The following is a 20624-nucleotide window of genomic DNA, read 5'->3' on the forward strand; positions in this document are numbered from 1 at the left end:
TTATTCGTTCGAGAAGAAATTGAGCCTTTCTTTTCAAAAAATGCAGTTTCGCTGAATATCGGACATCTTTTTTCCACCATCACGCGTACTACTGGCTCCATCTTGGAGCAGGATGTTTCGGTGTGTGTCGATTGATACTTATGAAGCACGTTTAACTTTGGGGTAGCCGCCAACGGTTGCCACATGATGCCAAGTTTGAAGACATACTGGCTCCAAAATGAATGCCGAGCCGTCGTTGGCGAAAAGGACACCGGCAACTTCGGCGCATTTAGGTTGGCAACACGACCACGAAGAACGCATCTGTCCCCAAGCTCCCGAAGGCACCGGCTCTCGATAATGCAACATGCATGCATGCATGTGAGCCCTGTGCGCAATGACTAGCGCTGATCTAAGATGCCATTTCAGGCGAGCGAAGCTGCACGTCCAAAGAAGTCTGCTATGCGAGCTGTGTGCCGGTTCCAAATATATAGCTTGTGGATTCTATCTTGGATGTTTGCAATTGCGTCTCTTCCCCTCCTCCACCCCGAAAGAACGAGGTGCTGGAAAGCAAAACATTTCTACTCACACTCTGCCCAAGACAATGCTGCTCACCTTTGCGTTCCTGTTTACGCTAATAGGAGCCTCTGCGCTACCCAGCGAGGGTTCTCCTGCGTTGCCTGCCGGATGTTACAAGCCCTTGCCCAAAGGCCAGCTCACCGGAGGAGTCTCTACCATCCATATAAAAAGTGGTGGGAAAAAACGCACCTTTCTCCTCTCGATACCTCCGGGATACCATTCAGACACTCCCGCTGCTGCGGTTCTGTCATATCACGGTGGCGGTAGATGTGCAGAGGACCAATTAAAGTTGGATCAATTAACAAATCCAGAATTCAACTCGGCTGCGATTGTAATCTATCCACAGGGAATTGATGTAAGAAGAGTCATTTCATCCTGCTGCTCAATTCGCTACGAGGGAAATGCTGACAAGCACAAGGAAACATGGCAAGGTGTTCCTGGCGCGACGACTGACGATATCCGGTTCACATCCGATATACTTGACCATGTTCAGGATCAGTATTGCATTGACCCTGCGCGCATATCGGCGACAGGTAAATCGGACGGTGGGGGGTTCTGCAATCTATTAGCCTGTGATCCGGGGCTATCTAGCCGCATCGCAGCATTCGCACCTGTTTCCGGCGCCTTTTACATCGACTCGCGACCTTGTAGACCCAAAACCGTGAAATTTCCATGCCATCCCAGCAGGGCGGACGTGCCTTTCCTTGAGTTTCACGGTGGCAAGGACACAGTCGTTTCTTACCAAGGCGGTAGCCGCAAGAAGGAATGCCTTCCTGCCATCCCACACTTTATCCGACAATGGGCCTCCCTCGATGGGCTGGAAACCGACAACACCACTACTCACGTTTCTCAAAATACTGTTCTCTACACCTTTGGGCAGGGGAGCAAGGCTGGACTGGTCGAGCATGTCTACGACTCTGCCATCGGCCATGATTGGCCAAGTACGGTGCCTAATATCGATAATAAAAAACATGGCCACCATGTCGCGAGTTTTAATGCAACCCCGATGATCCTCGACTTTTTTGCAAAGCATCCTTTGAGCCTTGGCGAATCGCGAGAAAGACGTGTTGAAGCAAGCAAGACTCTGGTGTCTAGTGGCGCTGAGGAGGAAAAATTATATCGTCAGAGAGTACTTAAAAGAGTAATGTCTTATATATAATAATATATAATAATATATAATAATGTATGTGGATTTGACGCATCGCGATGCGTGTACGCAGTGTTTTTTTGTAATGGCCGTTACTGTCAATTAAGCCAGGTACGGCTACTAGATTATACTACTAGTAGGTCCTAGTAATTAACTAGCTTTTTTTTATTATTATTAATAACTTATTATACTAATATATAATAATATCTAGTAGTATATAATAATATCTAGTAGTATATAATAATATCTAGTAGTATATAATAATATCTAGTAGTATATAATAATATCTAGTAGTATATAATAATATCTAGTAGTATATAATAATATCTAGTAGTATATAATAATATCTAGTAGTATATAATAATATCTAGTAGTATATAATAATATCTAGTAGTATATAATAATATCTAGTAGTATATAATAATATCTAGTAGTATATAATAATATCTAGTAGTATATAATAATATCTAGTAGTATAGAAATTTTAACTCGTTCTATTTACAGCACCTGCCACCTACCACCATTTTTGAGAAGCGTCACGAGCCACATTCGACCCGCAGTGCGTTTCGCCATTTAAAACATGATGGTCGAACCAGTCGTCCATAAAAGTAACCTGGAAGCCGGCCTTGTCGTAGGCTGCACGAACCGCCTCGGCCAGGATATCCCTTCCGCCGATGACGGGCCCCCACGGGTTCGGCGCCATGTACCGGCGGTCGTCGTAGACGACGCCGTTGATAGTCGCGGGATACAGCGCCAGCATGCGCGGCTGGGCCTCCTCTTGCTCTTGCCGACTGTGCAGATGGCTGCCCGCCTCAGCCGCCTCGATGATGTTCTTGGTCTGAGCGGTTCTCCTTCCTCCGAGGCCCCGGGCTGCGTATCTGTTACAGTTGAAGCCTTCGATGTTGTTGTAGTAGAAGAGGCTGGGAATTCGGACGATTTCCTCGTCCGTGATGCCGGTTTCTCGCTTGATGATGTCGATGTTGTGCTGGATTCGGTCTGCGCAGTGCTGGTTGACGCTGTCAAAGTTGGCGAGGCCGAGCACGCCATCGATGTCGTTGGCTGGAAGGCAGGCCTCGGTGTCGTACGGCTCGTGTCTGCGCGACATGGCTTGCACCTTGCCGTGCCCGTCGGCCCGTGCCTTTTTGAGGAGGCTCAGTCCGAGAGCAGGGTCGTCCGCGGTCATGATCCAGCCTCGCGAGTTGTTCGCGGGCAGGAACTGCATGTATTCGTCGGTGTGGCCGACTGAGAGCCAGTCGTGGTCGAGGTCGTCAATGGGGTGCTGGGCCTCCTGGGCCTTGAGGAAGGACATCATTGTCGGGGTTATATTATTGTGTCTCCCCATGACTGCTCTGCCGGCAGGGTAATGTTTGCCGTTGTATGAATACGGCGGGATGGTCTCGAGGTTTCCCGTCGAGTCGATGGTCGGGGGTGCCTCGGGGGTTCCGGCGGCGAAGTGTTGGACGGCTCCCACGGAGTCGGACCTCAGTTCGGAGAATACCCTTCGGCCGGCGCTGCGCCACGGCTGGCTGCTTCTGATGTTGACTCGCAGGTATACGGGGCCTTTGGGGCCCGGGATGCTGGTGTAGCCTGGTTCGAAGTAATCTTGGGCCCAGACGTCGGACTCGTCGAACATGTAAACGGGCTTCTTGACTCCGGCCTGGGCTGTGTAATTCGCAATAAACGCCGCAAACTGCGCCTGCGCCGGCCGGCCTCTGCCGGCAACCGTGAAGACTTGGTCCGGAGCTTGGAGATGATGGTGTGTCAAGATTGGTGCCACGCGAAGGGCAACTTGATCGGAAGCAGTCTCTCCGTTATCAGTCACGTTGAAGTGAACATAGACTCTGCCATCCCACTCGTTGGGTCGACGGACATCTCGGGCATCGATTCCCAATTCTAGACCAGTTCCTAAGGCGTCACCCCGGAACTGGTAATTGCTATCGATATAGGTCCATTTACCATTATCCTTGTGGAAGACTCGGACCTTCTCAGGGGCATATTTACCAGAGATGGTAATAGTACCCGTAGCAGAGCTGGTCAAGTTATTGATGGGGACGGTGCGGAGCGGAGCGAGGTACTTTGGGTTGCGTAGAATATTGTCAGATGCATCGTGGCATTCTGCAAGGCCATTTTCAGTCGTGCCCGATGTAATTCTTTGCGAGCACCGGCGGTTGGTATCCACGATGTTTGGCAAGAATAGGGCTCCTCGCTCCTCGGTCCAAGTGGCCTTTCCATCAACGTCCGTCTCACCGGTGACATCTACGCGTCCATCCCGGTTTGTGTCTGCCAGAATGGTAGCCCTGAGACCGTGGCTAGTACCCGCGGCGGCGAGTGCTAAGACGGCCGTCTTGCCGAGGGAGTACATGATGGTGTGGCGAGTTTCACCGACAAGAGTATAGACTTAAAGAATGGATATATAAGGAATGTTCCAGTGCTGGTGATGAGGCCATGGAACACTTCATGATTAGCCGGATTCATCACCCCTTTATAGTCCATGTCTTCATCTGACCGAGTAGCCACTGAACCCTACTACACGAGTATTCTTTCATTACATTGGGAATGGTGGCCGTGCTGAGGTTCATCCACCCGCATGGCAGAATCCCTACTATGCCGAAGTAGGTTCGGTTGAAGGTCATGCGGTCCAACCTCGTCAGGCGCATTTTATATCACCGAAATGGTGCTCTTATCCAGTCTAGCTAGTCAGCTAGGCACACAAAAGGCAGGACGTTGCAGTAAAGAGTTAGGATCTGCAGTCAACGGGCACTAGCTATCCGCAGCACACCTTGGCGTCTTCCGAGTCACCTTGCGATGCTACACATGTAGCGTGGCCATGAACTGTCGAGAAGCAAAGCCAGTGGCTGTCATTTTAGCTAACTTGTCGATCATGTTTTGCAACAGTCTTTGATCGAGCCAAGACACAAAACGGAGTCAGATACGTTGGGATGACCTATTTTTGATTCAGCCAAAGTATCTTTTCCTTTTTTTTTTGCTTTCTCTATGTTCAACAAGCGTGGGTAGAGTTCGGCAGAGTTCCGCTCTTGAGTTGTCCATTCTTCCGTGTCCAGACAACACAACTTGCCTCTAAGTAGTTGCCCTGATAGGAAGTTGAGCAAATTCCAGAACCAGCCAAGAAATAGCTAGCGGCATTGGAAAACTCCCCTCTGGTAAAGCCCGTATATTGGCCTTGGGTACAGTGTACACCCTACCGGTTGAACAGCGAGATGAGTATATAGAATCGCGATTGGACAAACGCACAAGACACAAGTTGGCGCTCAACGACATGGCCAAGATGACAAGCGCACCGACATATTTATTGAGGCTGTCCACGAGGCTGAGCGGTCCGATATGTGAGATGCTCGGCCTCCAGATTATATCATGGCCGTGAAGGTTGAACCCTAGTCAGGACTCGGGACACGCACGCCAACAAGGATGGCGCCAGGCGGCTTCATAAACAGCACGCGGGAAGCCTAAACACGAGATCTCAAGGTACTAGCACTGCTATTCCCCATAAAAGAGCGGCATTAGGCAGGTCGTGCAAGGCTGTGCCGGTTGCCTCAAGGCGCCAGTGCGGATGGCCATGGCGATCCGCGCATCAAAAGGTGTAAGCACCTTGACGACATGTATCAAAAGTACCTCTGTCAGTGCCATTGTTCTCTGCATGGCCGGCGCATAGACCTCGTGTAGACAAATACTTCTCCACCGTCGGCCATACCCATCTAGCAGGGTACACGCGCATGTCGGGCGCGCGATATAGTCCCGGTGGAAATCTCCCGATGGGGCAACTATCAATCTGTGTTACATGAGCGGTTCCTACATGTCGTCTCTGCCCTGTGCCCGCCTCGGCTCTTTTTCAGTTGTCTGTTGGGCGTATGAAATGGTATGTGGCAGACAGGACCTAGTCAACAAGCAGGTGATGATGTCTTTCGTAAACTACAGAGGGCGTAGGCTGGAGCCCGCTCCTCAGGTAGCGCCGGGTTGGCTTTGAAAAGTCCGTCTTGGTAACTACTAACTACGCATGGGCGAAATGGAGAGATTGTCGATGGCCGGATGCGTTGGAGAATCGTTTTCTCTGCGCCGGCTCTCACTAGTTGCCCTTTTTGTGGTTCTCCGTAGAACCACCAGTTCGGACTCATCTTCCTCCTAGACCAGAGGCGTGAATTCATGTGCTTGGCAACACCGGATCAACCAATACACTCTCTCGTTTGGACTCTAGAGGGCCACTCAAACCTGCCGCCAAACCCAGCGGGGAAGGTCACGACACAGAGCGGATGTATGTAGTAGTCGGGACACTTTATCTTTCAAGCTTACTCAAAATGCCTAAAATAATCTAGAAAGAGCGCTGCCTCTCGTAGGCGCCGGGCATGAGCCGGACTGGCGACATGTTTCGGACATGGTCGGAACATACGGATATGGACAGGACCATGGGCCGAGCACCGTTTCCCTCTTCCATTCTTCCCGCTCGGAATATATTGCCCTCGTTTGACACTTGAGGAAGCACAACGGCATGTTCCACGGCAATTCCATAATTCGACGCCTTCAGCCACAATTACCCTCATACCAAAAGCCGCCCAAGGACAAGCTCGTTGAAGACGGCAAAATCCATCTCTCCACAGACTTGTCGCAGCCACACACGTCTTGATACGCTGTCATTCGACCCCAGGACCCCTTCGCCGTTCCTGTGGCAATTAACACAAATCAATCGCATCTCTCCCCCAGGTCAGAATGTGGAGTTTCTGCCACAGAGGCTTGACATGTCTGCCAACGCTCGGCATTCGATTGCCCTCATCTAAACCTCTTTCGGCTCACACTCGCGGGATAAATCGACATGGTTGCGTGACCACGTTGCGAATCGAGGGTTGATCAGCCCATGCCCTGGCCGTCTGGCCGAGGTGTAAATGAAGATTTATCGCGAACCACCCCAACGTCTGCATCAGAAATTCCCTGTTCCATAAGCCAACGTTGCAATTTGCGACCCTCGCGGATGCATCAATGATCCATCCATGTTTCCTGACGCGACATTCGCTTTGCTCGCCATGAGGGCCGTGCATTGATTGATTGATTGATTAATTGACTGATGATGCGATTGCCATTTTGGGCCGTTCTCGCCGGCGCACCGGCGCTCCTTCCCTCCGTCACAGCCGGACCCAGCACCGGGGGTCCGGCGGCATCTTCACCGTCACCTTCACCGTCACCGTCACCGGAGTCAAGTGCAAGCATCATCATCGCCAAGCTGCCACCATGCGCGGTACGTCCCGTCTCCATCCATTGTGCTCTGTACATGTCAAGTGCTGCCGCGAACTGATGCGACACCCTAAAGATCCCTTGCATTGCCTCGGCTGTTGCCAATTCAACCTGCTCTCCCGACGACATCCCATGTCTTTGCGCCGACAAGACCGCGAATGAAGAAGGAACCATCTGTGTCGAGGCTCGCTGCTCATTCTCCGATGGTCTATGTAAGTTTGGTGGCTTTTGCGCTTTGATATACAACTGGGTCATGAAACCCTCACCCTCTGTCGCTGTTATTATTTAAAAATAAACACAAAAGAGCGAGAAATAGACAAGAGAAAAAGTCCAACTGACAGAGCATAACAGCCACGAAAAATGCCACGCAGACAGCATGCCAGGCACCCATCCGAGACCGATCCGCAGAATTCAACAACACCGTCATCGCGCTCGGCGTCATCACCATCGTCATCACCGTAACACGCCTCGTGTTCAAGCAATTCTTCCACCCGACCAAGACATTCAGCGCAGACGACTGGGCCATCCTCGGCACCCTGGTCATCTGCATCGCCGGCCTGGTCATTATCCTCCGCGGCATGACCGCCAACGGCCTCGGCAGGGACGTCTGGACCGTAACGCCGGCCCAAATCTCCCGCTTTGTGCTGTATTTCTACGTCATGGAGATTCTGTACCTGGCCGGCATCTCGCTCGTTAAGCTGAGCATCTCGCTCTTCTACCTGCGCCTCTTTACCGCGGCCGTGAGGCCGGCCGTGCTGCGGGCCACGGTGGCCTTTAACCTCCTGTACGGCCTGATCTTTGTCACGGGCGCCATTTTCCAGTGCATCCCCGTCGACTTCTACTGGGACCAGTTCTTCGACCCCGCGGAGGGCGTATGCATCAATATTAATCTGTATGGGTGGCTGAATGCGGCCATCGGCCTGGCTATTGATCTGTGGATGATTGCCCTGCCCATGAGCCAAGTGCTTCCCCTGAGGCTGCATTGGAAGAAGAAGGTCGGCGTGGCTATCATGTTTCTCCTTGGAACCTTGTAGGCTACCCAGCTACGTTTTTGCTTCTACAAACTTGAGTTCTTGCCAGCTGACTGATTGCCAGCGTCACAGTCGTGTCCGCGTTGCGGCTGCAGTCGTTGATTCACTTTGCCAAGTCGGATAATCCGACGTGGGACCAGTGGACGACAGCGTATTGGTCCATCATTGAAATAAACGTCGGCATGATATGTAGCTGTCTGCCTACGCTGCGGCTCATCTTGGTTCGGCTCGCTCCAGAGACTTTTGGCTCGGCAAATAGGACGCCGCACCTCCGGGAGTTGAGGAGCACCAGCCGGACTAAGGCTTCACGTACCAAGGAAGAGACGGACTTGCAGCAGAGATACGTTGTGGACCTGGAAGGGGGTTGAACATGTCATGGCATTATGTGGTGCTTGGCATGTATGTATGTAGAAAGCTAGCTTGCCTTTGGTGACATGTTGTGGCATTGGCGTCTGGGCATATATTTCACAGAAAAACGCTGTCTGTAAGTGCTTCGCGGCGGGGCCAGAGCAACTTTGTATCAAAACTATCCATAAGAAAACAAATACTAGTCTTGAAGCTCGAAACTTGCTCTGTTTAATAACCTAAATATAACTGCCATTGCATGTCCTGTCAGGATTTCAGGTTCTTCGCCCACCCAAGCCCGACTTTTAGTAGCAACTTGTCCAAATTTCAGAGCAAGATAATAGCAGCGTACCGTAATTCCCATCCCTATAAATGGCAATTTCTTCATGGGCGCCAACACCAACGCAGCTCACGAGCCTATCCACACGCGGCAACAAGCCTTAGAGCCAGAGCAGAGGCAGCAAAAGGCCTACCAAGGAGAATGTCACAGCGCCAATGGTGTACCTATTTCCCATACTGACGGCGGTAGGCGAGGCAATGCCTCCCGAGGTGCCCGTGCCATTGCTCCCCCCAGGCCGGCCGCCAGGAGCACCGCTGGGAGGAGGGCCGCCGCCTCCATTCCCCCCAGGACCGCCGAACCCACCATTGGGGTTCTCAACGCCGCCTGACTCGTAATAGAAGGAGGCAGGTTGAACCTCGTTTACATAGGATGTGTTGATGCCAAATGCCAGCCAAGCAAAGAGACCGTCGGCGACACTGTCTCCCAACAATGTGTAGGCCATCAGCGGATCAGTCGTATCAGCCTCTTCGGACAGAATACTATCGCCCGAGTTCTCGGTCAATGGCTGCGTATTGGAGGCATATGGCTCGACCTTTTCGACGGCAGTAATCAGATCTTGGTCGAAAAAGGTCTGTCCTACGTGACTAGTATAGACTTGATTGCCCAATGTCTGATTCGACAGCTCGGTTGCATTGGTATGCACCATGACGTGGATGTGCGTCGCCCGTCCGGTGTAGTGCCCGGGAAAGAGTGAGTCAAATTGGGCCACACCGTCCGAGTCTGTCTTTTGTATGCCCCGTAGAAAGGTGTTGTTGATATTGGTCTCGTCGGACGAATCCCCATTGCCGTTGGCGACAACGCCGGAATAGACACCCGTGGAGTTGCAATGCCAAATCTCGATGTATACGTTTGGCACGGGATCACACGTATCAACGTCAATGACCTGGTAGTCCAAGGTTATATCCACTCCGGCTTGGCCGTCAGTGACGTTCTTTCTGATGCGTTCGCCGCCCACATCTGCGCCGGTGGTTAGATTCAGGAACATGAGTGGCATGGAGGGAGTTGACATACAGTATGGACCTTGGGTAACTTCTGGTGTAAGTACGCATGAGGCATTGCCGGAAAAGAGTTCCGAGATGCTGGTATTCTCAGAGTAGCCGAGGCTGGTCTTGTTATGCGACTCGCCAAGCGCTGAGTCCGCATCTCTCGTGGAAACGCCCCGGGAAAGACGAGCCAGAGCTGCAGTTGCGGCTCTTCGCTCCAGGTTGCGAGCTTGGACTCCGCGCGCCTTCAATTTTTCGGCGCAATGGCTCAGTGAGGCACGGCGGACGGAATTTTTGAAAGATCGCCTCTCAAGAATCTCCTCGGTGAGATCATGGCCAGGATGGGCCACAGCCACACTGGAGAGAAGAAGTACAGACGATGCAAGCGCTTGGAGATGCATGGTGAGAAAAGTGCAGCTTAACAAGTATCAATGGACAGTGAACATGTATCCCAAGTCTTTTTGAATCAACTCCGGAGGTTCCGTCGCCCTTATTATAGGTGATGCCCGGCGGAGCGAATAGCTGGACTCGTCATCACCTCCAGCCGTAGCAATTATCAGTCGGGAGTTCTTCCAGTTTCATAGGAGACGCGGCCTTCTCTCGTAGCGTGGCATGCACGGCCCGGCTGAATCAAGAAGCCAAAACAACTTTATCCCCACGAAGCATGTTTTCCGTGAAGAATTAGCGACAGCATACGCGTCCCGGTAGTTCATGGGAGAGTTTACAAACTCGAGGCGGACCAATCACATCGTCTGCATTGTCAATTTGCAAGTCGGGCGCCTCGGCATCTGAATCGGGATGTGGGGGATATTCGACCCGATAGAAAAAACGCTCCGTTCGTGCAAGGATATACAGATCTTGTTGCAGTACATAGCCGCACGATGCGCTCAGGGGCTTTGAAGTCTTGGCAGTCTTGGAAACTGGGTCTGGACCGAGCATCTTCCCATGTGGCGAAAAAGGACGCGGCGGGTTGGTGAGAGAACAGGTCCGTGGGCACGTAGGTTGTCGAGACTCAGCAGCAATACACCCTTAGCAGTATGCTGTCGGTCGAGGAATAGGACAGTGATATGCTGCTAACTGCATCCGAGGCTTGATGTATGTATGTATGTACTTGTAACTAGGTTTATTATTAGATGTAAGTTGAACTTGGCACACGATTGCGCAAATTGGCCATGACAAAAAGGAGTCTCCGGGATAAAGGACAGACAAATGGCCGGGTCATGGCTCTCTGTTACTGCGATGAGCCAGCGACACGTTGTTATGTTTGTTGTTTCCCAGTTATATAAAAATTGATGGTAGATGTTTGATCGTAGAGTAGTTCACCGGGGAAAGCCAAGAAGGCACAGATCTCATCCATCGATTCTTCATCAACAGAACTCACAACCAGAGTTGTACATAAAGGGGTCAAAGCACATTGGGCCTGGAGATCGTCCATCGGAGACAACGAACCTTGTTGGCACTACCGCAGACATTCCAGTCAAGATGCTTCCAGGATGACTTGGCACCATCATGGTTTACTGCCGTCAATATTCACCACATGTCCAATCAGAAAAGGTTGTACAAGAGACCACGGGAGTGGCTGTTGTTTCATAATTCACTTACCACAACGTCCATGCCCAAAGCGATGAAAGCCGCTTGCGTGGCTGCAACGAGAATTTATTATGAAAAGGAGAAGCAAAAAGTACACGTCACGCAGACAGTTGGGCGGACATGCCACCTCAGGGTACGGAGTACGGGGTCTGCACATGTGTGGGGGATACTTGAGTCAAGTACTTGCAAGGATCTTGGCACTTCTACCAGAACCGGATAAGTGCATGGACATGCCGGTACGTAGTAGTCTTACGTACTCCGCACATAGACCGTAGACAGCGGCAGGGTGAAAGCAGACGTCTCCCCTGGACCCTGGCCAAGATCTAGATCGCCCTTTGAACCCTCAATCTGGCATCTCCAATCCGCACAATGACTCCCGTGATTCTGTCACGCCTTTTCAGTCCACCTCCGTCAGAGCTCGCAAAGGCATCAGCCGCTGGCAAACCCTCGGCGGTTTCGTGGTTGGTGCACTCGTCTCACCGCATCAGATGACCGACAACCTCCCCACAAAGATGAACAAAGATCACTCTTGAGACAGCACTTGAGCGCCAATCGCTACCATGACGTCAAGCGAGGGTGGCACATGCAGCCATCGTCAGGGCGGCCAAAGGTGGCTCTTGATGGACAAGGCGGCCGTCGCGCCTGCCGCACCGAAAAGTCCCAGTTGGCCGCTTGCCCTGTGAATGCAGGGAGCATCGTACCAGACATGTACCCAACTCTAGTCTGGTACTCGAGTCGATGCAATCTTGTGGTGCACAACGTCCGGAGTTGCCATCTGGAGTTACCCTCCATGTTGCCTTCGCGCTCGATGATGTAGTAGCCGGCATACCAATCTCAACTTCTCCATATCTCCGGCTGGCCCTTCTCAGGAGCCCGCGTGGCATTTATTCGATATTTTCAATGTCCGCTAGTCTTCCTTGTTCCTAGTGTTTGTTGCGCTCACTGCATCGCAGTTTTGCAGTCAATGTTGTTTGTCTATGCCTGGCGAACCTCTTCTCTTCCTCGCCATCCTTTGACCTGTACGATCCCTACACATCTCTCTGCTGGCACCCGCCCAACATCCAGGCCTGTGCCTATTAAAACCTGTCGTCTCGGGCCTGACCGAATCTTTCGCCATGGCCAACGCCAGTAATGAGCAGCATAACAACACAGAACCGCATCTGTCAGAGACAACGCCGCTCCTCCATGCGAGTCATGGCCGCGATGTAGAGTCACTGCGCTCCTCTCGTAACCTCAACCACCATCTAGCCCTACACTCAACCTACGACGGTGACGACACACCCTACAGGGACTATGCCACTATTGACTGGCTTCATGACTTGGTCAAAGACAACACGCGCCACGGCATACGAGACGCCAAAGTTCGACGCGTAAATACAACTTGGGTGCGAATAGCCAAAGCTTGGGATTCAGCATCCGGTTGGGTGGCAGCCTTCCTCGTCGGCCTCATAACCGCCTGTGTTGCCTTTGTCGTCGATGTCAGCGTCGAGACCGTCGCAGATTGGAAAGACGGCTATTGCACTTCAAACATTTGGCAGAATCGGCGAGCCTGTTGCGCTGCCCACGAAGACTGCACAGCGTGGAAACCGTGGTCAGAAAGCTTCCCCTCGGCATATCTGATATATGTCGCATTTGCCCTGCTGTTCGGTGTCATTGCGGCCGGCGTCACAACAACAACAAAGATGCACTTGCCCCCGGTCGTGGACCTGAATGTTGCTGACACCAATGACAAGAACGGTAGCCAGGACACACCACCGGTCGACAGGCCACAGGGCAAGATGATGTACATGGCCGCCGGTAGCGGAATACCCGAGATCAAGACAATACTCTGTGGCTTCGTCATCCCGCACTACCTGACGTTCAAAGTGCTCGCCGTCAAGGCCATTGGTGCAACCTTTGCGGTGGCTACTGGAATGTGTCTGGGCAAGGAGGGCCCCTTTGTTCACATCTCAACATGCGTAGGACATCTGGTTGCGAAGCATATACCCAAATATGCACAAAACCAGCGCAAGATGAGAGAAATGCTTAGCGTGGCTTGTTCCGCCGGCCTGTCTGTCGCCTTTGGCGCCCCCATTGGCGGTGTTCTTTTCAGTTACGAAGAAATAAGCACCTACTTCCCACGGCGTGTGCTTTGGAGATCATTCCTGTGCTCTCTCGTGGCTGCCGCCACACTCAAAGCTCTGGACCCTACGGGGACTGGAAAACTGGTGCTATTTGAAACCAAATACGGCGTCGATTACGATGTCATCCACTACTTTGTCTTCATTTTTCTGGGCATCTGTGGTGGAGTATTCGGTGGCGTCTTCTGCAGCACGAATTTTTTGTGGTCCAAGACATTTCGAAAGCAGCCCTGGATCAAGAACAGCCCGGTTATAGAAGTCTGTATCGTCGTCTTCATCACGGCTGTTTTACAGTATCCCAACCCTCTCATCCGTGAGACGGGGGACATCATCATGGAACGTTTATTGGTTGACTGCAACGACATCAAGGAAGATTGGATTTGCGAACAAGAAGCAAAGATGCATGGAAAGGGCTTATACTATGCATGGCTCATTTCGGGTACATTTATTAAACTCACATTAACAATTATTACCTTTGGCTGCAAAGTACCCTCTGGCATCATTATCCCTGCGCTGGATGCTGGCGCGCTATTCGGCAGAATGGTTGGCCAGCTCGTCCCTGGCATCTCACCTGGAATCTTCGCCATGGTTGGGTCGGCTGCATTTCTTGCCGGCGTCAGCAGAATGACTGTGAGTTTGGCCGTCATCATGTTTGAACTCACAGGTGAAGTCAACTTCATTCCACCTTTTATGGTCGCCATTCTCACGGCAAAGTGGGTTGCAGACTCAATCAGTGCAGATGGGGTTTACGATTTGTCTCAACACGTCATGGGCCACCCGTTTCTAGACTCGGAGCAAGCTGTTGTCAAATTGAGAGCTTTAAAAGATGGTGAAGAATCTCCGGACTTGGATGTATTGATACCTCCCAAAAGAGTCATGGAGCAAATTATTCTACACACGGAGCCCAACAACCAGATCATGATATCCGACCTTCGGGCGAAACTGAACGGTCTGTTGTCCGGAGGAATGTTTGACATTGGATTGATCATTGTAAACGAGCAGGGGATCTGCATCGGCTATATTCCAGAAAGCAACATTGCCCCTATGTTGCATTTCATCGGACAACAGGAGCTGGAAGGAAACGATTTAATCAGTTTCGCAGACGACAACTTCGAGCGATTAGTAGACCGCAGTCCCTTGAACATTTCAACAAGGGCGCCTCTAGAGTATGCGGTAGAAATGTTTGGCAACTTGGGCCTGAGCCACTTGGTAGTTGTCGATGAAGACACGGCCAAGGTGGTCGGAGTGATTGGAAAGAAGCGTCTTTTGAGTTTCCTTGGCCGCCTGGAGTAGCATTACGAGATTGCGAATGAAGCAGATTACATGCATTTTTTACATGGCGTAGTATTAGGTTGTTAGCACCGCATTCACATTTCATACGTACCTCACATGAGTCTCTTATTCTCTTGATTGTCTATGTGTAGACATCCACTTGTCAGCGAACTTGACGGCTGCGGGCAACGAAAACACCATGCAATCCGTTGCGCCGACTTTGCCTCGGACCACTTCGACCTGGCTCTCCATGGCCCTCCAAATGTCCTCGAAATCATCCGATGCAACAACATCCTCCACCGTGACCCAAGTCCTCTCGCCGTCTACCATTGCCGCAAACGAATTCTGACCCTTGCGCCCCCCCGGTCCTATACTCGGCCAAATGCAAACACGTGCAAACTTGATGCCCAATCCCCAGGAGCAGCACCTTTGCGCTGCACTCTTCCAGCCTGGCCAACGGGCTCTTCTCCCCCATCATGCCGTCGCACGCGTGTCCCGCGGTGATGTACTCGGCCCTGGCGCCGACAGCAGCAAACGACCAGACATCTGCGGATGCCCTCCCTGATGGGCTGCCACCGCGATCCGGGCACGGCCGGGTCGGACTTGTCTCCCGTGTGCGTGGGCACGACGAGCGTTTCCCCGGCGGTCAGGACGTGGAGGGTAGCCGCGGTGAGGGCTTCCGCGTGTCCGGGGATCCCGCCTAGTTTGCGTAGAAATTGACCATTAAATTTTGAAAAGTTACGGACCGTTTATCCTGTCTGTTGGCATCATGTACCTGTATGTTTTTGGCACTTGCCATTGCTGTGTATAAATTTGCATCGACATGTCCGTCGCACGGCCAGACCCATCCGGAGTCCGGAGTCCAGACCGTAGGGGCCGACGCGACTGCCGGGCTTTGTTTGCACTCAAGCTGGGTTCGGCTTGAAAACATGAACATGTTGCAACGCTCTTGGCTTGCTGCCTTTGTCGGCTTGCACCCCAACGCCAGGGTTAAGTAAAAGTATGAAGTGTTAGATAGAACCGAGTGTCGGCGTCATGGATCAGATAACAAGACAGAACTAGAATGTAACAAGGGGGCAGTTGCCAGCAAATAGACTAAATGCTATTACCCTTGCACACACCAAGATTTAGTGCCTATTTCACCCCCCAACGACCAAACATCCTCCATATACATACGGTATGAGCAAGATTCTAATTCATCTACCTAGATGGTCTGATTTTAGAATCGTACGTTGCGCCTGTCAACTCAAGTCTTGTGTTGGAACTCCACGTGGCAGCGCCAAACTACAACCGCGTGTGTGCACCTCATGCCCGTATAACTATACGGAACTTACACTGAGCGGTCCTGCATACATTACAATCGTGATGCAGTCTTCCACCCGCAGCCACATGAGCTGATTCGGATATCATCATCCGTCAGAAATGATTCGTGGCCCTCCATTCCGGTCTATATTGTATGCCGCAGGCGAGAGTTAAGATGGTGACACCGGGCTGTGGCCGTGACCATCAAGCAGGGTGCCAGAGTTTCCAGTGCTGTACATTTCACAAGCTGGAAAAGCAGCAGCTGGTGCGTTTCGGCGTGAATAGTTTGGTCTCCCAACCTGGGCGCTGCCGGCCGTATTCGTGGGAATGGCATAGCCGCGACGGGCAGCTGTACTGTATCCCACTTCCCTGGTTGTCTTGTTTTGATACATAATAGTGAGATCGTAGCTGCATAGCAACCAATCTTTGTCCTTGGCATTATTGCCCCAACGCAGGACCAAACATGTCATCTGCATTATCAACTTTCCGGCGCTTTGGATCTCTAGACTCGGCATCGCCGAAAACGGCGCCATCATTCGTGGTACTCGGTTTCTTCGGCTTCGCCACAGCTTGTTCTCGTCGCGCCCGTTGCAATGCTACAAGGTCAGCTCTGTCAGGATCTCGACATCGTTGCAGCTTCTTTCGCAGTGGTTTCATCGACTTGACAATCTCCGGCTACGTGATGTTAGTGAAATGCAACATCAAGTGTCTCGATTAGAACCTTACAGTGCCCCAGTATTCCGTCATTCTCTCTGGAGGCTCGTCCTCTAGCATGGCTCGGCAGCTCTCAATGGTAGTCATGATCTTGTCATAGACATCAGTGTGCATGCCGCCGGCCTTGTCCCCATCCGAGTCGCCGCCCTCTGCTGGTCTGGGGCACAGAATATCGACAAGCCCTGGATCCACCATGAGCAGCGAAGCCAGCATGATTTGGCTAGGCGTGAAGTGGAAATACACATCCGTAACGAGCGCGCTGAACTTGAGGATCTCTCTAGCCCGCGCGTGCGCATTATTTATTCTCGTTTCCTCTTCCGGTAGACGTATTCTAAGTTGTAATATAGCGCCTTCAAGGGCTCGAAAAGGGTGCCGCACATCGAACGCGAACCGGATTCCTTGACATAGTAAATATTCCCCAGCTAGGATCTGATCGCTTGTCGTGTTAGGAAACTTTTCAGCCAATTTTGCTAGCCGAATATAGAAGCCCTCTGCTTTACAACCGAAGAATAAAGAAGTTTTCAATAGTTCGGTCGGTGGGTAGGTCATGACCGAGTTTGTAATGTAAAATCGTCGCAAAAACATGGCTGCGGTTGATCGAATCTCGGTGGGCAATTCACAGAATTGGGCCGCTCGAATGAGTTCAATAGTAAAAAATTTGACCAGTTGGGCTTCTTCATCAGAGGTAAGGAACTCGGGAACAGGATCTATGCGAGGAGTGATTTGCTGTTTCGCTAATGAATTCGTCTTCTCCCGTAGCTCCAGCAAGGTAGCTGGTGAGAACGACCATAGTCGAAACTGGCTTGATTGCCGGTACCGTTCGTCTTCTGTAGCCATGGCCGTATATTACAAGCCAGTGCGGAAGTGCTCAGAGTTGAAACTATTCGCACGATTGGCGCAAGGTTGCAAAGTATACTCCGCAATGGAGCTAGGGAGCTTCGAAAGCTAGCCCCACGTGACTCGGCGTTGGTTTCGCGCTTTGCCAACCACGTCAGGCAAAGTTTGACCCGTCTTCAATTCTACCTGTAACGCGACCTACTACCTACAGCTAGGTGCGGTGGCGTAGATTCCAGGCGAACATTCACTTGACATTGCTCATTATCACAATTTCAAAAAGGTACCAAACTGGCCACAAAAACAGATGGTTACAATAAACTATGAACTTGGTCATTTCTCATGGGCCCATCCTGGGCATCCCTAATAGAACGGTATACTACATTGAACCTCTAATACTTCCCACTTTTCGTTGAATCCATACTCATTTGAGCATCAAGCTGCTGCAGTATGGTCCAGAAGAAACCAGCGCCCGGCGCAGGTTCTTTAATATCCCAAATGAGCCCGGCGAGCCGGTACGGGCGGTGGAGGAGGCTTCTTTGCTCTATTCACAGGTGGTGGTGGAGGAGGTGCCTTCTTGACTTCATGGCCACTTGTCATTCGAGACGAGCTGTCGTAGCTGGTAGCAGAACTCGTACTACGATTGCCCCATCCAGCGCTTCCATCTCCGCTGCCGGTAGACTCATCATCTCTAAAAATATCCTCGGAAGGACTAGTATGCGAACTCCTGTCAGTCGCAGTGCGCGCTAAAGTTGGCATTCTAGTGCCCGTAGATGCTAATGGAGTTCGTTCACCAAATGTAGCAGCACGGACCAACGATTGGCGCGGATCTTGGGAAGGTGCCGGCAGAGGCGGGGGCGGCTGGGCAGCCTGGGAGCTTGCCAAGCGACGAATAGGTAGTCTCTCGGCTGGACTCAATTGCTCCGAAGAGACTTGTCTTGTTTTGTGCCAAGATGTTGCGGTAGAAGACCGGGTTCGGGAGATGCGAATTTCGTCAAGTTGGGGGGAGTCTGCTCGGCCGCCGTCTACTAGTGACTGGCGGATACGTCGAAGTTCCTCGGCGGCTCTTTCGTGATAATTGAGTTGAGCTTCCAAAAATGAGTTCAGGGCACCAATCGACTCCGCCTCTGTGTCTTGAACGTCCTGCATGCGACGCATAACATCCTCGCTAGCATCGTCAAACTTGGTTCTGCTGACACGCATTTCTTCCTCGATACGGAAATCATCGCGTTTAGCCTTGTGCATTTTGGCAACACTGGCATCATAAGCAAGGCGTCGGCTCTCTAGCTTCTTGCGAGCCACCTAATAAATCCAGACTGTTAGCAACATCTCCTGTACAAAACGATGTGATGGCATCAATAAGTAGAAAGTCGGTGGGCCCTACCTGAAACTCTTTCATCATGGCAACGTTTCGATCCAAGTGATGGAGCCAGTTGGCATTGACGTCTTCGGTGTAGTTGCTATGTAGGTTCGCAATTCGCTCATTGGCACGGCCAACAGCCACAAGGTGATTGCCAAACTCCGAATGCGGTTCAAAATCATTGCCATGCGCTACCATGGCACGACCAAGCATAGCGGTCGGAGGAGCTCGACTCTTGTCCTCAGATGCATCACATCGACGAGAGATCCATTTCGAATATGCGGTAGTCGCCTTTTGTAGGCTTTCCATTCCTATGGACTTGTGTTAGATTCACACCAAACTAGGACCAAGAGGTACCAGGAAAGCAAACCTTCTTGACGAAGTGCCATTTCAGCTTCTAGCCTCTGGAACTCATCCGAGTGTGCAGTTTTGGCCTCTGAGCCCATCTTCTCGCCGGCCCATTGGACGGCTCGGTCCAATTTTTTTGCAAATGACATGATGCTCGGATGGCTGTGACGGCGTTGCTCTGGGCATCAAAGTACAAGATCGGTTATCGTCTACGAGCGCCGAAGAGTTGTGAAAAGGAAGAATTCCCCGAACAACCACACGAGGCAGTGGGGAAGGAAGCCGAGAGGAAGCTTTTTCGACACAAAAGAGGCACGATGAAAACAAAAACCAGACTGAAGTGCTGGGGCAGCAGATGCCAGCAACGTGATAATAAACGCCAACTGGCCTAGTGGCTGCAAAAAGAAAGGCTTGAGTTGGTGGTTGGCGGTTCGTGGTTGGTGGTGGACAGTTTGTTGGTCGATGGGTTGGCAGTAGGTTGGGGGAGGTGGCGGGTGGCGGCAAGGAGGCACATGTGCAGGATAAAAGAAGCAGGAAGGCGGCAAAGGGGCGAGCGAGACGCAATATGAATGGACGGAAACATCAACTGATAGCAAGATGCTACATGTCCTCATGGCACGGCACGGTACAATGGTATGCTATTGTCCGGTACACCTGAGCATGGATACAGAGGGAGTTATAGACATGGGCATGCAAAAGAAGCATGAACGGCCAGATGCAATGCCTTTGATGGCTGACTTGCAAGGGAGTGGGGACAAAGGCGCATTCTGGATGGCGGCTTTCTGCAGTCTTGTGCAAGGAAGCTCAACGTTTAAGTTATCAAGGGCCAGGCACAGGCTCAGGGGCGGTAGATTCGCATTCGTCCATGTCGACATTGGCTGGACTGGCGCAACATTGGCACATCTCCAGTTGAGTGGCAGGGGACCCACCCCCCTGTAACCGCCACATGCCAACGGCACTGGGGTCGACTCAACTGGTCTGTCCGGGGGCCTGGCCTGGTCCGGTGGTCAACGGTGCTTCAATGTTGTGAGCTGCCTGGCTGTTTTTATTAGCGAGTGGTCCCATGTCAATGTTGGGTCCAGTCAACCTGGAGCGCCGATTGACAGGAGCTCGGCACCCGACTTGTTCAGATGGACTGACTGGAGGCTGTTGTCTTCGTCAATCGCAGGCAAGCTTTCTTTGCGAAATGCATCACTACTGAATGCGTCGCAGGTGGCCATGGTGGGGTCTGGACTTAAAGTTTTGCCGTTATACGTACGCACATAGTTGCATTGGCTGCATGCAGTCACATTGTAATGCTATTATTGATGGCTTGTAATGCCCAGTGGGTTGGGTGTGGCCGCGCCTTGACTTGAAATGTTGGCTGAGTGTTGCGACCGTCTGGCATGAAGCTGGATGACTCGTAACCACTGGTTGCCGTGGCCCAGAATGTGTTTTGCAAACTTGCC

The 20624-nt window shown here is 51.7% G+C and overlaps 8 protein-coding genes across 8 annotated transcripts; 4 read left to right on the plus strand and 4 right to left on the minus strand.

Annotated features, from left to right (window-relative positions):
• Nucleotides 1-373: 373 nt before the first annotated feature.
• On the plus strand, nt 374-1714 carry MAA_10637 (uncharacterized protein; the record flags this gene model as incomplete). Its single annotated transcript, XM_011412355.1, has 1 exon — nt 374-1714. One exon carries the CDS (start codon nt 374-376, stop codon nt 1712-1714), a length of 1341 nt encoding a protein of 446 aa, XP_011410657.1.
• Nucleotides 1715-2216: 502 nt separating this feature from the next.
• On the minus strand, nt 2217-4064 carry MAA_04982 (protein-arginine deiminase type-4; the record flags this gene model as incomplete). The annotated part of the gene is made up of 1 exon (XM_007822493.1): nt 2217-4064. The coding sequence occupies one exon, from the start codon at nt 4062-4064 to the stop codon at nt 2217-2219; it is 1848 nt and encodes a 615-aa protein (XP_007820684.1).
• A 2712-nt stretch (nt 4065-6776) lies between these two features.
• On the plus strand, nt 6777-8339 carry MAA_04981 (Extracellular membrane protein, 8-cysteine region, CFEM; the record flags this gene model as incomplete). Its single annotated transcript, XM_007822492.2, has 4 exons — nt 6777-6944; nt 7017-7152; nt 7292-7970; nt 8036-8339. The coding sequence occupies 4 exons, from the start codon at nt 6777-6779 to the stop codon at nt 8337-8339; spliced, it is 1287 nt and encodes a 428-aa protein (XP_007820683.2).
• A 417-nt stretch (nt 8340-8756) lies between these two features.
• Nucleotides 8757-10040, minus strand: MAA_04980 (extracellular dioxygenase; the record flags this gene model as incomplete). The annotated part of the gene is made up of 1 exon (XM_007822491.1): nt 8757-10040. The coding sequence occupies one exon, from the start codon at nt 10038-10040 to the stop codon at nt 8757-8759; it is 1284 nt and encodes a 427-aa protein (XP_007820682.1).
• A 2304-nt stretch (nt 10041-12344) lies between these two features.
• On the plus strand, nt 12345-14642 carry MAA_04979 (chloride channel protein; the record flags this gene model as incomplete). Its single annotated transcript, XM_007822490.1, has 1 exon — nt 12345-14642. The coding sequence occupies one exon, from the start codon at nt 12345-12347 to the stop codon at nt 14640-14642; it is 2298 nt and encodes a 765-aa protein (XP_007820681.1).
• A 455-nt stretch (nt 14643-15097) lies between these two features.
• Nucleotides 15098-15325, plus strand: MAA_10638 (uncharacterized protein; the record flags this gene model as incomplete). Its single annotated transcript, XM_011412356.1, has 1 exon — nt 15098-15325. The coding sequence occupies one exon, from the start codon at nt 15098-15100 to the stop codon at nt 15323-15325; it is 228 nt and encodes a 75-aa protein (XP_011410658.1).
• Nucleotides 15326-16361: 1036 nt separating this feature from the next.
• MAA_04978 (Cyclin-related protein) lies at nt 16362-17474 on the minus strand (the record flags this gene model as incomplete). Its single annotated transcript, XM_007822489.1, has 2 exons — nt 16362-16598; nt 16650-17474. 2 exons carry the CDS (start codon nt 17472-17474, stop codon nt 16362-16364), a joined length of 1062 nt encoding a protein of 353 aa, XP_007820680.1.
• A 483-nt stretch (nt 17475-17957) lies between these two features.
• Nucleotides 17958-19328, minus strand: MAA_04977 (bar; the record flags this gene model as incomplete). The annotated part of the gene is made up of 3 exons (XM_007822488.1): nt 17958-18773; nt 18856-19142; nt 19202-19328. The coding sequence occupies 3 exons, from the start codon at nt 19326-19328 to the stop codon at nt 17958-17960; spliced, it is 1230 nt and encodes a 409-aa protein (XP_007820679.1).
• Between the last annotated feature and the right edge of the window lie 1296 nt (nt 19329-20624).

The sequence above is a fragment of the Metarhizium robertsii genome (assembly GCF_000187425.2).
Source record: "Metarhizium robertsii ARSEF 23 chromosome Unknown MAA_Scf_1, whole genome shotgun sequence".
Taxonomy (NCBI): Eukaryota; Fungi; Ascomycota; class Sordariomycetes; order Hypocreales; family Clavicipitaceae; genus Metarhizium; species Metarhizium robertsii.